Source organism: Tachyglossus aculeatus, chromosome 2, assembly GCF_015852505.1.
Source record: "Tachyglossus aculeatus isolate mTacAcu1 chromosome 2, mTacAcu1.pri, whole genome shotgun sequence".
Lineage (NCBI taxonomy): Eukaryota > Metazoa > Chordata > Mammalia > Monotremata > Tachyglossidae > Tachyglossus > Tachyglossus aculeatus.
The window spans coordinates 24,346,455-24,360,384 of record NC_052067.1 but is presented as its reverse complement, the minus strand read 5'-3'; the positions used below and the strand labels follow the sequence as shown (position 1 = coordinate 24,360,384).

The 13,930-nt window shown below is 40.9% G+C and overlaps 1 protein-coding gene across 8 annotated transcripts in view; it reads left to right on the top strand.

Annotated features, from left to right (window-relative positions):
* RBMS3 (RNA binding motif single stranded interacting protein 3) overlaps nt 1–13,930 on the top strand; it is a 1,223,284-nt gene that overhangs the window by 997,738 nt on the left and 211,616 nt on the right. For all 8 annotated transcript variants that reach the window (XM_038740837.1, XM_038740835.1, XM_038740836.1 and 5 more), the window contains one exon: nt 3,700–3,779. In XM_038740837.1, coding sequence (XP_038596765.1) covers nt 3,700–3,779 — 80 coding nt within the window. The remainder of the gene's footprint in view (nt 1–3,699; nt 3,780–13,930) is intronic.

Sequence of the window (13,930 nt, the reverse complement as noted above, 5' to 3'; positions counted from 1 at the left end):
TTTCAGACTTGTTGAAGATTAAGAAACAGAATTGTAAATGTATTTAGTAAATATCAAAAGGGCACATGTATTTGTTTTAAAAAATCATATATCAATTATAATATAATTTACAATTTTAGAAATAAAAATATAAATTGCCCTACAATTTTTCTAAGGTAAAATTGACCCACCAACTGAATTTTTTCAAATGGTATTTGTTAAGCAGTTACTATGTGTCAGGCACAGTTCTAAGCACTGGTGTAGATTACTTTATATCTACCCCAGGGCTCAGAACAGTGCTTGGCACATAGTAAGCGCTTAACAAATATCCTTATTATCATTAAAAATGAATCAGGTTAGACACAGTCCCTGTCCAATATGAGGCTCATAGTCTTAATCCCCATTTTACAGATGAGGTAACTGAGGCAGAGAGAATTGAAGTGATTTGGTCAAGGTCACAGAGCAGACAAGTGGCAGAGCTGGGATTAGAACCTTACTGAATCTTACTGAAACAAAAATACCTGGGTTTTCTAATATCAAACCTTTCACACCAGTGGTCTCTTGTGTCTTTTGGAAATAGTTGAGGGGATAGGCATATTTTAGTTATATAATATTCACAGGGCCTGTTGTCATTTGGCCAGAGTCATTAAAGGTTTGCTATTGGAATGTCCAAAGTCGATTTTAAGTGGTACAGCTCGATTACTTTTTGCCTGCGTGGGTTTGTGAGTCAGACCTAATGTATTCTAATAATGTTGGATCAGGGCCTCATCTGAGGTAACTCACCTGTGGGAATTGAGTTGGCTGTGAACCTGGTTCCCTTTTTCAGCCCAGCTTATAAGAAAGACTCAACAGTAATCCACTCCGCCGTGTGTTTGGAGTGGCAGAGGAACAGTTACCAAGTATTAAGTTAAGCCACACTGTAATGAGAGGGTTTTCATATTTACTTTCATTGCAGCATTAGACCCCGCAGAAAGCTCTGAAATATTGCAGCACGATGAGAGGCTTGGAGGAGCCTAATTAAAGTATTGTTGGAGGAATGGTCGGCTTGTCAAACTGTGTCACACTGAGCTGTCCTGGGGACTCGTGGGGATTCAGGTACTACAGATGAAGAATAGGTGCAGTTGTAGTTATTCAAGGGCCCATCTGAAAGGAACATGTAAAGGCTGCTTTGTCTATTATGCTGCCTTTTCAGACTGAGTTGATAATGCTAGTGTCGGTTTCAAGTGAAGCGTGTGCCAGATTACAGATAGCTAGTGCTGGCATTTGAGAGCTGTTAATTGTGAAACTTGAGAATAAAATGGGCACATTCTTTCCGAGACAGCTATTCAAATGAAGTCCCCCTTCTCCCAGAGCTCTGTGGGTTTCACTTTTATTCTCTTCCCACATAAAACGCATGAAGTGCGCTGAGGCTCTTTCGGCTGGCAGTTTCTATATTGCAGGCGTTGTTGGGACTGCTTTGGCTTGTTAAAATGTGCCCCATGTATTAAAATGAAATTGTCACTGCTGTGTGGTGCAACGTAACATGGTTTGACAGTAAATGCCCGCAGCTACAGAAAACAGACTTTTATTGCATTTATTCTTTCAGAGACAAGAGTCTCTAAAGGCTCGCTGCAGACATCCGCTTAGTTAAATCTGAATGAAGCCAAAGTGAACAATCTAAGCTGCTGCCTTTGTTTCACGGAAACAGCCTCAGCCCACTAGACTTGGCAGTGAAAATAGTGTTGCCAAAACATGAGCATAGTAGAACCCAGAAGGATCTACATGACCCGTTCAACCCCAAACAAAAGAGTCTGTACCCTTTGCACGGTCACCACCTTATTATCCTGATTGGTTTCTTCCTCCTAAAACCCTGCACGTGTGCCGCCTTTGAGAGCGTGAATATTCAGACCTTGTTTGAGACAGTGCAGATGATGTCTCCGTCCCTGGCACACACACCCTTCACCTAATAAGACGTCTCCAGTAAGAATTCTGGGTCAGTTCAGGATGGTGAGGGAATTTGATTTGCGAGGCTCAAGCAGACGTTCGATCTTAAACTGCTGCTTATCTAGATGATCACCCGGAGAGGGATCAAACAGAGGAGAGAACACTAGGGTATAGTCTTTTCAATCTGTAACTCTCCTGGAATAAAAATTCTGTAAAGTAACATCTGTAGTAATTAAGTGCTTACATTCCCTCTCCCATTCATGTCTCTGCTAGCGAAGGTTATTTTCCCTAAGAGACAATGGATGGCATTTCTTGTGGGAACAGATCAGGTTAAGAACAGATTTCTGTTTTTAAGTATGGCAGATTTTTACCTTGAAAAATGCTGTAAATTCTCCTTACCTGAGACAGTCACCATTGGAAAGGAAACTTAGGCCATTCCTTGAACACCAAAATTCTCCCCAGCTGTTCCTCAGTATGTAAGAAGAGTGTTAGTCATCTTATCTGTCTAATTTTATTGATGTCACCAAATTCCTTCCGGCTGATATTCAAAATGTCTGTAGGACGTGGAGATTAGAAGTGTGAAAACGTTTGATTTTCTTTTTCATAGAAGTGTAATTGTACTGCTTTTTTAGACCTCTGCCTCCTGTCTCTCCTCACTCCAGTCCATACTTTGCTCTTCAACCTGGATCATTTTTCTACAAAACCATTCAGTCCATGTTTCCCCATTCCTCAGGAACCTCCAATGGTTGCCCATCCACCTCTGCGTCAAACAGAAATGCCTTACCATGTACTTTAAATCATTCAATCATCTTGCTTTCTGCTACCCGACCTCCCTGATTGCCTGCTACAACCCAGTCCAGACATTTCACTCCTCTAATGCCATCCTACTTGCTGTCCCTCGATGTCATCTATCTTGCTGCTGATCTCTTGCCCATATCCTCCCTCTGGCCATGAACGCCCTCCCTCTTCATATTTGACAGATGAGCCCTCTCCCCACCTTCAAAGCCTTACTAAAAGCTGATCTCCTCCAAGATCCCTTCCCTGACTAAACCCTCATTTCCTCTTCTCCAACTCCCCCATGTCACCCTTTCACTTGGATTTATACCCTTTGTTCATCCCTCCTTCAGCCCCACGGCCCTCATGTTTGTATCTGTAATTTATTTATTTACATTAATCTCTGTATCCCCCTCTAGGCTGCAAACTCATTGTGGGCAGGGAACGTGCCTACCAACTCTGTTATATTGTACTCTCATAGGGCAAGGATTTATGTCAGTTTTAACCTGCTTTAAACAGTGCTTATTTGGAACCTAGTTCAACCTGCTGCTTAATGAATACTATTCACTGGTAGCAATGAGCATCATATTCTGGCCTGGGGAAACTTGGGGTCAGGATGGGAGAGGGCAATTTCCTCCCATTTGGATATTTCCTGATTAATGGTTGATTTTTTTTTGTTTTCACAGTACTATAATTCTGTGTTTCTTGCTTGCTTCCTTTGTCTTCTAAGTGACTTGAGGGCAGGAACCAGTCCTTATTTATTTATTCTTCTATTCTGCATAGGACAGGGCAAGAACAGGTCCTTGCCCTTGAATATGCCTTAACAACCTCTGTACGTGATCATAATGAATACATAAAAATCTATGACCCCTAACAGATATATGACGATGAAGTGCGTGGTTAGGGAATAATCATGTGAGGTCTTCTCTTTTTTTTCCCCCACTCTGGGGCATGTATTTTCCCTTTTCCATCTGTTCATCTACTTGAGAGATAAATCCTTCTGTCTCTTTTCCTCCTTTGCAGGATGGAGTCTACAGAAAAATGTGAAGTAGTAATTCAGCATTTTAATGGAAAATATCTGAAAACACCACCAGGCGTTCCAGGTGAGTGGTGTCATGTCATCACAGAAAGTGACTTTCCAGAGGTATGGTGGTTATGGGAAAATGCTAGCTTGGAAAGGCCCTGGATGGTGGTTGTGCGGCCATCTGATTTTCTCATGCTTTTTCATATGCATTTGCTATACTACCCCTGCTTTCGTTTGACCCTTCTTTTGAGGTGACCTGGGGTAGGAGACAGTAGTAAGGCAACAGCCAAGGGAGTGTAAAGAACTTCCATAGAAAGAATATTTTTTCTGCTTAATTGATTATTGTGTACCTTCAGTTGTGTATTAGTTGAGAGTTTGGGTGTTGGCTTATTAAAAATCCAGTTTATACGACAGGTGTGTGAGCAGTCCATAGGACTGTCTTGTCTCAACAGCCTCACAGTTGTGGACTCTCAGGGGTCTTTGCAATTAGCGGTGTGGTTTCCATTTCATTAACCCTGCTAGTGCAGTTTTTATTTTGATGAGGGGGTAAGCTAAGAGGAATTGTAAGGTATGGAAGGTGAGAGAATCTGCCGCCCAAACGGTTGGTTGATTTGTTCCTTTGTCCTTTTAGAGATTCTCAAAATCGTTACGAGCATGAGGTAGCAGTGCGGTATGTGGCATTTTTAGTTGCCTGCAAGCTGACCCTCAGCTCCAGAGGCATTGTTTTCATCTGCTTTGCACAGTTTGATCTTCAGAGAAATAATCTGGGCAAGGGGCAATTTTGACTCCTGGGAATCGATTGAGGTTAAACTCAATATAAAGTATAAACTTCAGTGTTTGTTTCAATATTAGTATTTTGTGGATTTCAAGTGTATAAATTATCAACACTAGAATGATTCCAAGAAGCAAAAAGCCCTCCTTGCGTATTTAAGTAGGTGGGGAAACCCCACATACCCAACCCCTTGTTAGTAGGCAAAATGACACGTACAAAAGCTGCAGTTAAATTGTGTTAAATCCCTTTTAGAAGTACGCCCTTGGGGACCATGTGCAGTATGATCAAACTGGGGACATATGGTGATGTTAAGGAAAGAGTTAGCATTTCTTGTCCATGTGCTGTCAAGCATCCCAGTGCATAGACATCTGAGAAGAACTTGGTCCTCAATATGGACGGCCAGATTAAGCAAATGACAGGATTTTCTTCATTCAGGTCCAGGGACTGGTGGAACAGTTGCCTAATTAGGGTAATTTACCTTGTGTTTGTTTTAACTCTGTCTGCTAAATGCTTATTTATGTGAAAGTCAACGTGGTATGGTAAGGCAGAGACGTCTGTAGAAATAGAAAGTCTCATCATAAAACCGAGGGATGTGTGAATTCTATTTAACGGGAACTACCATGTTTGCTTCAGGTTTCGGTATGTGACTCCATTGTACAGGTTTCTGGGTTGGAGAGGCCTGTATTCAAATATTTTCCGACCTAACTGAGCCGAACGTGTTTCTTCCGGATAATGTGCAACTGAGTCATGCCTGTTAACACTGGAGACAAAGAAACCCACTTAGAGTACTTAATCGTCTGGACATCCTTCCTGTATACACGGGCTGCAATATAAACCAATCTAATATCATAGCTACACCCAATGGAAACATTGTGAATAGCAAGGGCTTGGTATTGGAGTTTTTCAGTCATTCTTAAGACCTACCTTGTGGGAGCATATGGGGAAAAATAATTAGACCCAATTATCAAACTCTTAAGAGATTTAACCTTATGCCACTGAAGTTTCCACCCACCATAATAGAATTAAATAAGTGCTATCGATCGTCTCTGGTCCTTAAACGTTCCGTTGATTGCCCATTGCTTTGGAAACCAAATAGAAGCATGTAATATATAGAGGGGCAAAGGCGAAATCAAGACACCTCCTCATTAGGTATCAGATTTGGGAGTGAACAAAATCAGACAGAGGACAGAATATGGATCTGATGAGTATAATTGGGGCAGTGTCCGTATATGTTCAGTGAGCGTATGTGTTACAGGCAGATTAAAAAAAAGACAACTTGATGTGTTGGGTTTTTTTCCTTGTTTTGGTGACTTGCTTTCGGTAACTGCTTCAAATCTTAGGTCTAATAACTCCAGGCTGTGGTCCCACATTTATCCTGAAGAAGGGAACGCCATTAAGATTCAAAATCACATCAGAAGCTATTTATTTGATATTTTCAAGGGAAGAACTAATTTCCCAGCCATTGTAAGTGTCACTGAGCATCAGGAAAAGTGTCATTGCTGGCAGATATACTAATTAGAACCAATTATTATTGGACTGACCTCTTCCTGTCGCCTCCCACGCCATCTCTAAGCCAGAATCTTCGGGATGGAAATTTTCCGATGAGTGACGATTTAGAATCATGATTGATTTGAGAAGGTTATGTTTTTGTAAAACTACATATGTTGTTCCTGAGAATGTAATGATCTAAAGCAGGGAAGGTTTTCCAAACAGATCTTCAGGAGCAAGCTAAGCAGTGGTCACAGTTATGAAGCCAAAGTGCAGTCATGTAGCTGTTTTTATAATTAGAAGGTAAATGAATCGTCCTCTCCTAACAGAGTTCTACTTATACCCACCCTAAACAAGTTGAGAACAAATCACTCTATGTGTCCAGACTTTGACCTTCTCATCATTCTATCAGAGAAATATAAATTGAGCCTCTCCTCAATTTAAATTTCTCGGATTAAAAAAAAAAAAACAGGCCATATGTAGAAGTCATTTGGCTAAGCTTACCATCTTAGTTTCGATTCTCTGGGCAATTACTTGTCCTTCTGCATGGGAGGTAAAGCCAATCAAGTTTGACCGTATACTATGAGAATACCAATTACAGTCTCCAAATTATACTCCCACCATCCAAGTAATTGGCGTGAGGAAAATCGACTCCTTATACTGCTTTGACCTCTCACTAAATTAAAGTCCAAAAACAGAGGGCCTGGGAATATTAAGGGAGGGAGCTTTACCTCACCTTTTCCAGCATTGTTCTGCTATGTATTAGAAAAGTTTAGTTGGTGTCTTCAGGGTTAAATTTGATTGGTTCTGTCTTTTCAGTTGAATTTCTGACAGGTTAACCGAATTGATCCAGAACTTGGCCAAGTTTAGACTATGGAACCTGGTTACTTTCCCCCAGCTCCCCATCTATTCAGAGGAGTCATTTTTTAATGAATACATCATGGGCCATTAATGCTTGTTATACCCTCCCAGAGGTGTGTCTGATCTGTTCACTTTTGAATATAATGTTCTCCCCAGTCTCTGGCTCCCTAGATAAATGAAGTTTAATATCCTTACCAGAAGCTAAACTTTATAAGTTCAGCTATAGATGAAACAGGAAGTCACGAGAGATCAAACTTCAGGGTAACCGTTATAAGGCAGGGATTGAGGCAATCGAGAACGGCAGGGAATTGAGAGAGACAGACCAGCGTCAATCATTTTAGTGTTCCAGCCATCAGCAGAAGGAGACGTTGAAGTGCTTTTTTCCCCCAGAGGGAAAGAAAAAGCGCAGCTCTCCATAAATGTTACATGTCCTACATATTGATCTCCATGTATTCAGGGGGAAAAAAGGATCATTAGTTGCTTGGTTTCCTAACCCCAGACATTTTTTTGTCCCATAATGAATGGCTCAGCTCTGCTATAGCAGTCCCTAAGTGTTCCATTTTCAAACCTCTCGCAAAGCAAAGGGTAAGTTTTCTACTACCTAAGGGATCTCCACACACAGACTTGAAAGACTGCCATTATCAAAGGGTCTCTGAACAGTGACATTCGCGGCCCCCTATTTGAGTACATGCATTTACACAAGGAGATGGAGAACTTTGTGGAAAGTGACCCAATTTCAGTCCTAACTTTTTAGTTTTAATATGCAAATCAGTGCCCCTGCTGATAAGAAGCATTTAAGATCTAGGAGAAGGGAAGAGCCAAACAAATAGTTCTGATATGATTTGCTTGATCGTACGATAGTACCGGAACATACGTGGTCCAATCAAAGTATGAGGTTCATATCAACTCTATCTTATAGAGTTATTTTAACGGTCCCATCAGTGGGTAGAGGGTGGAAGCATTGACGCAGGGGTTGATGATGGTGGAAGAGTTGTGGGAAGACTGGGGTGGTACAAGACGGGTGAGGTGAGTAGGCCAGGCTGAAGAATTAGTACTACTACACTAATAATATCTCTGGTTGGTCTATTACTAAACTGTACAATAAAGAATTCGTTTTCTGTTAAAAAAAAAATGAACGACGTGACCCATATGTGGCTTATTTCCCTTAGGTATCTGATTGCTTACTTAATTAGGTCTTGATAACAAGGGTCGGGATTGTTCATTGAACTTATTCCAAGGGACAAAGCAAAGGTCAAAATAGCATACTTCAGTCAACTTATATCCTTAGATTGGGAAATCTCCAATTTTTAGAGGATGTGTGGCTTGCATCTCCATTAAGATTAAAGGACTTGTAAAGTTGTCATTAATGCATCAGTCAGAGTTATGGCTCACTGGTAGTATTCTAATTGTCCTGATGATGATGATGATAATAATAATAATATCTCGATTGTAAGCTCATTGTGGACAAGGAATGTGTCTAACAACTTTGTTATATTGTACTGCCCCAAGCACTTAGTCAGTGCACTGCCCATAGTAAGTGCTCAATAAATATGATTAATTAGTAAATTGTGTTATTTGTTAAGTGCTTACTATGAGCCTTATAAGAATGCTGAACCTAGCCCCTGTCCCACACAGTATAAGAGGCAGGGAGAACAGGTATTTAATATCCATTTTACAGATGAGGAAACTGATGTCCAAGGTCAACAACAGGCAAGTGGTGGAAAGAACCCGCATCTTTTGACTCCCAGCCCGGTGCTCTTTCCGTAAGATCACACTGCTTTCTGATTTCCTGCTCTCTGAAGTCCCACAGCACAACTGAAACATGGAGATAGACAGCTAATGGGAAAACATTATAGTGTGTTTTGCTGAGTGTTAATTTTGTTGATTAAAGTATAGTTCACTGCTAGTAATATTGATTTAGCCAATAACGAAAGCTGAAGAGCACTTTTCATTCATTCATTCAATCATATTTATTGAGCGTTTACTATGTGCAGAGCACTGTACTAAGCACTTGGGAAGTACAGGTTGGCAACATTCATTCATTCAATCATATTTATTGAGCGCTTACTGTGTGCAGAGCACTATACTAAGCGCTTGGGAAGTACAAGTTGGCAACATAGACAGTCCCTACCCAACAACGGGCTCATAGTCTAGAAGTCTTGCTAGGAGATAATAATAATAATATTCATTCATTCAATTGTATCTATTGAGCGCTTACATATTTACTATTCTATTTATTTCATTTTGTTAATATGCATGGCCTAGTGGAATGAGCATGGCCCTGGGTTCTAATTTTGGGTCTATCACTTTCCTGTTGTGTGACCTTAACTTCTCTGTTCCTCATTTTCTTCAACTGTAAAATGAGAATTAATTAGCTGTTCTTCCTCCTACTGTCAAAGTGGGACAGGGACTGTGGCCAACTTGATTATTTCGATTCTACCCCATTACTTAGCAGTGTTCTTGACATCTAGTAAGTTCTTAACAAATACCACAGTTATAAATTATGGAATGAAATCTGGTCAACCAAGGCAATTGCCCTCTCATTTCCCATATAAAGAAATAGCTCAGTGCTATTCTAATGCAAAAAAGACAGGACCTAATGTACCAGTTGAATGACAATTCAGGTGAATTTTCAGGGGCTAGTAATTATTGCAGTAATCATATAGATGCGTTGAAATAATTCCAAATATTGATCTGTACAAATGGCCTTATCAATTCAGTATGTGTCTATTTCAACTCTCAAGAATATTGGAATGCGGGGTCTCAAAACCATTAATAAGGTTAATGATGCCTAGCACCCTAGTATATTGGATCTGTGCCAGTAGATGTGTACAGCTATACAAAGCAATCAATATTATTTATTGAGCAATTAATCTGTGCAAAACACTATGCTAAGCACTTGGGAGAGTACAGCAGAATTAGCAGACACATCCCTTGCCCATAATGAGTTCATATAGAACCATTATCCATAGGAATATACCAAAAAACTCTTTCTGTAACTTTCATTATTTTCTTAGGGAGGCAATCTGCTTACTCATTGTTTTCCTCTCATGTTTTCTGAGATTCATTAGTGATAGTTTCAGTTCTTTAAAATGGCAGTGTAAGATGGTATTGGGTAATTTGTTTGGGTAAAGTTTCTGGATCAGGCAAATCCCCCTTAATGTAACTTGCTGGGGAAAGATGCTCAGTAAATGAAAGTGTCATAAGTTCCTTCTCTAGACTGTATGCCCCATGTGGGCAGGGAACATGTCTACCTACTCCCATGCACTTAGTACAGTGCTCTGTACACTCACTGTAAGCACTCAATAAAAACGAGTGATTGATAATATGGGTGTAAATGTGTGGTAGAAGCAGCCGACACTGCCAGAAGTTTCCCTCTCCCATCTTTAGCCGTATGTCCATCTCCTAACAAGATTATCTAATGGACCCAATACTCTCCTTGAGAAATGGGAAGATGCATTTTCATGAGAATGCTTTAAATTATAAAAATGAAAATAAAAAAATGGGGGAGTAGTACGTAAGTGGGAGCAAATATTCCCTTTGTGTTTGAAATTTCTTCTTTCATCTGTGAACAGATCAATCAATCAATCATATTTATTGAGTGCTTACTGTGTGCAGAGCACTGTACTAAGCGCTTGGGAAGTACAAATTGGCAACATATAGAGACAGTCCCTACCCAACAGTGGGCTCACAGTCTAGATCACACTGTGGTGATATCCTTCTAGGCGATAAGCTCACTGTGGGCAGGGAAACATGTCTATTAATCCTGTTACTTCATACTCTCCCAAGCATTTAGTGCAGTGCTCTGCCCAGAGTAAGAGCTCAATAAATAGGATTAATTGATTGAATGGTTGAAACTTCTCATTCATTCATTCAATCATATTGTTTATTAAGGACTTGCTGTGTGCAAAGCACTGTACTAAACACTTGGAAAAGTACAATACAACAATAAACAGTGACAGTCCTTGCCCACAATGAGCACCTTCTGGCAACCAGAAGAACCAGTCAGACATTCCTTTCAGACATACCCTGAATCTTCGTTTCTGTTATCAGCATAACAGAATGATAATGTTCCTGGATCCTAGAAAGGGAAGTGAGTAACCATGGATTTATAAGTTGTGTTGTACTTTCTCCTATATAAAGGTAAACGGCAGAGATTTAAAGGAGCCATAGATCTGGAGCAGGAAGGGTCTGGAAAGAATCTAATAGTCCAAATCCTCTGGGGTTGAGTGCAAAGTAGCTAACCAATCCAACGGCCAGGCCATATCCAATCTGGAGGCCTTTGTAGATATTCTAAAGCTGCCCCAGAAATATTAAAAATCCAGGACCATCCCACATGGTCAGCATAAATCATCTGATTCTAATAAATTATGCTAGGAGCTACATAATGAACGTGACTATGTCTATTAAATCCTAGTCCTCTTCTAGAGGCCTCAATTTGGGTGCTTCAAATCAAAATACCAATAATTATTCTTTATTCAATACAACTGTGATCTTACAAGAAAAATAGTGGTAATAGTGTTGACTAAACATGAACATTACCCCTATTAATTATAATCAAATGCTCACTTGTATTTAAGGATGATTATTCAATCACTCTCAGCTAAGGTGAAATTATTGAAGTAGGAAGAAAAGAACACAAGTATTTTGGATTTTATATTCCAGGTTCTGATTCTACTTGAGTGTTTTGCTTTCAGCCCCCTGCACCAATAGGCAAGAATTTATGGAACTATACAGGGCATTTTTATGGTTCTTAGGATACTTGCTAAAGAAGTCACTCATGAAAAAATAGGCATGATAAAGATAAAACATTTTTTAATGGTATCTGTTAAGTGCTTACTATGTGCCGGGCACTGTTCTAAGCTCTGGGGTAGATACAAGCTAATCAAGTTGGACCCAGTTGCTGTCCTATTTGGGGCTCATAGTCTTAATCCCCATTTTACAGATGAGATAACTGGGGCCCAGAGAAGTTAAGTAACTTGCCCAAGGTCACACAGCAGACAAGTGGCAGAGCCAGGACTAGAACCCAGCCCCTTCTGACCCATGCTCTATCCACTAGGTCATGCTGCTTCTGAACATGTCAGTAAACACTGTTTATTTAAAGGGCATTTGTGTAAAAATGAAGCGATGGGAGCAGGGAAGTAGATTCTGTGGCAGAATAAATACTTGATAAGGTCAATCAAGGAAAGTTGTTAAATTGTTACCAATCTGTTCCAAGTTTGGTTCACTGCAAGCAAAAACCATTTTTTTATCATACAAAAGTGTCTGTCGCCTTTCTCCCTATGAAACTGCTTGCTGTGGTCAAAATGGTAAGAACAACATTTATGCCGTTATTTGTTTTTAGCAGTTCTCATGTTGTACTTTTGGAGCTTTTTTGAAGTTTGAGTGCTTTTCTTAGATACTCTTGAGTCTTCCCTTTCCTGCACTAGTTTTAATGAATCTAGCTCTTTTTATCACTCGTTTAAGAAGTAATCTTCAAATCCTGGTCCCATCATTCAAAACCTTATCTTTCTGGGCCACACGTGGCTCACCTGTAATTTGGAGATAACAATAACCTGTATTTCATGAGGATTTTATGATGCATGCAGATGAAAAAAAACCCCTAAGGTAAAGTATTTTGAACTTCTGGGCAAAGGCTATAGACCAAGGTTAAATGTAGGGGGGGATGCCATAATAATTAGTGTTCAAAAGTGGAATTAAATGAATAATGCATTCTAGATGAGTTCAAAAGCAGCATCATTCCTTTTCATTTTTTCTCCTCCTCCAATTATGAATCCTGGTATTTTCAAATAATTCAAGGGGGCTATACAGTGCAATAATGGGGTTGGCACATTTTGCTCTATAAACGTTCTTCATGGGAAATCCTTCAAGATGGTACGACAGATTGGAGTTTTTAATGGCTACTGAATGATCCATCCTATTGTCTGAATTACTAGGTCGTCCCATCTTCTGAGCAGGGGGGAAGCGCCGGGGAAGAGGGAAGGTGGGACATTTTGAAGTTCCCCGTTGGAACTCAGGTCACCTTGGGGGCTGGACTGTCCAAGGGAGAAGCAAATCCCAGCTCCGCCACTTGTCAGCTGTGTGACTTTGGGCAAGTCACTTAGCTTCTCTGGGCCTCAGTTCCCTCATCCGGCAAATGGGGATTAAGACTGTGAGCCCCACGTGGGACAACCTGATCACCTTGTATTCCCTCGGCACTTATAACATTGTTCTGCACGTAGTAAGAGCTTAACAAATACCATCATTATTATTACTATTATTATTATTAAATGTGTGGTTTCCTCTGAAACCAAAGCATGTGTGGTTGAACCCGGATCTGTGCCTCGTGGCCAGGGCAGGGGAGGAAGGAGGGTACAGCCTGGGCTGCCACTGCTAGGCCTCTCCTGGCTGGTTGTGGAGAGCCTCTCTCTTGGGAATACGGGATGGGAGAGAACCAGGCTGGATTATCCCCGTGGGCACAGAAAGCTGCTTCTGCTACCACCACTGCCTCCAGGCTTCTTCCTAGCAGGCAGGCTGTTTCCTTTTTCAAACCTGGCCCTTAGAATCCCCATCTTTGCAAAGCCTTTCCACGAAGAGAACAGCCTCTCCCCAAATTTCTGTCTGCTGGGCCATTCTGTCGCCTACAGTAATGATAATTGTGGTATTTGTTAAGTGCTTAGTATGTGTCAGGCACTGCACTAAGCGCTGGGGTAGGTAAAAGGTAATCAGGATGGGTACAGCCCCCGTCCCACCTGGGGCTCAAAATCTTAATCCGCATTTTAAAGATCTGGTAACTGAGGCACAGAGAAGTTAAGTGATTTGCCCAAGGTCACGTAGCAGGTAAGTAAGCGGAGGCAGGATTAGAACTCAGGTCAGAAGGCCCCTGCTTCTCTAGTCTCCCAACACTTCACTGCAATTTCTCAATGTTTGAGCGTCTGCCTCGCTATATCTTCCAACCAGGGCAAGCAGCGTGGCTCAGTGGAAAGAGCGCGGGCTTGGGAGTCAGAGGTCATGGGTTCGAATCCTGGCTCTGCCACTTGTCAGCTGTGTAACCTTGGGCAAGCCACTTAACTTCTCTGTGCCTCAGTTACCTCATCTGTAAAACGGGGATTAAGACTGGGAGCCCCAAG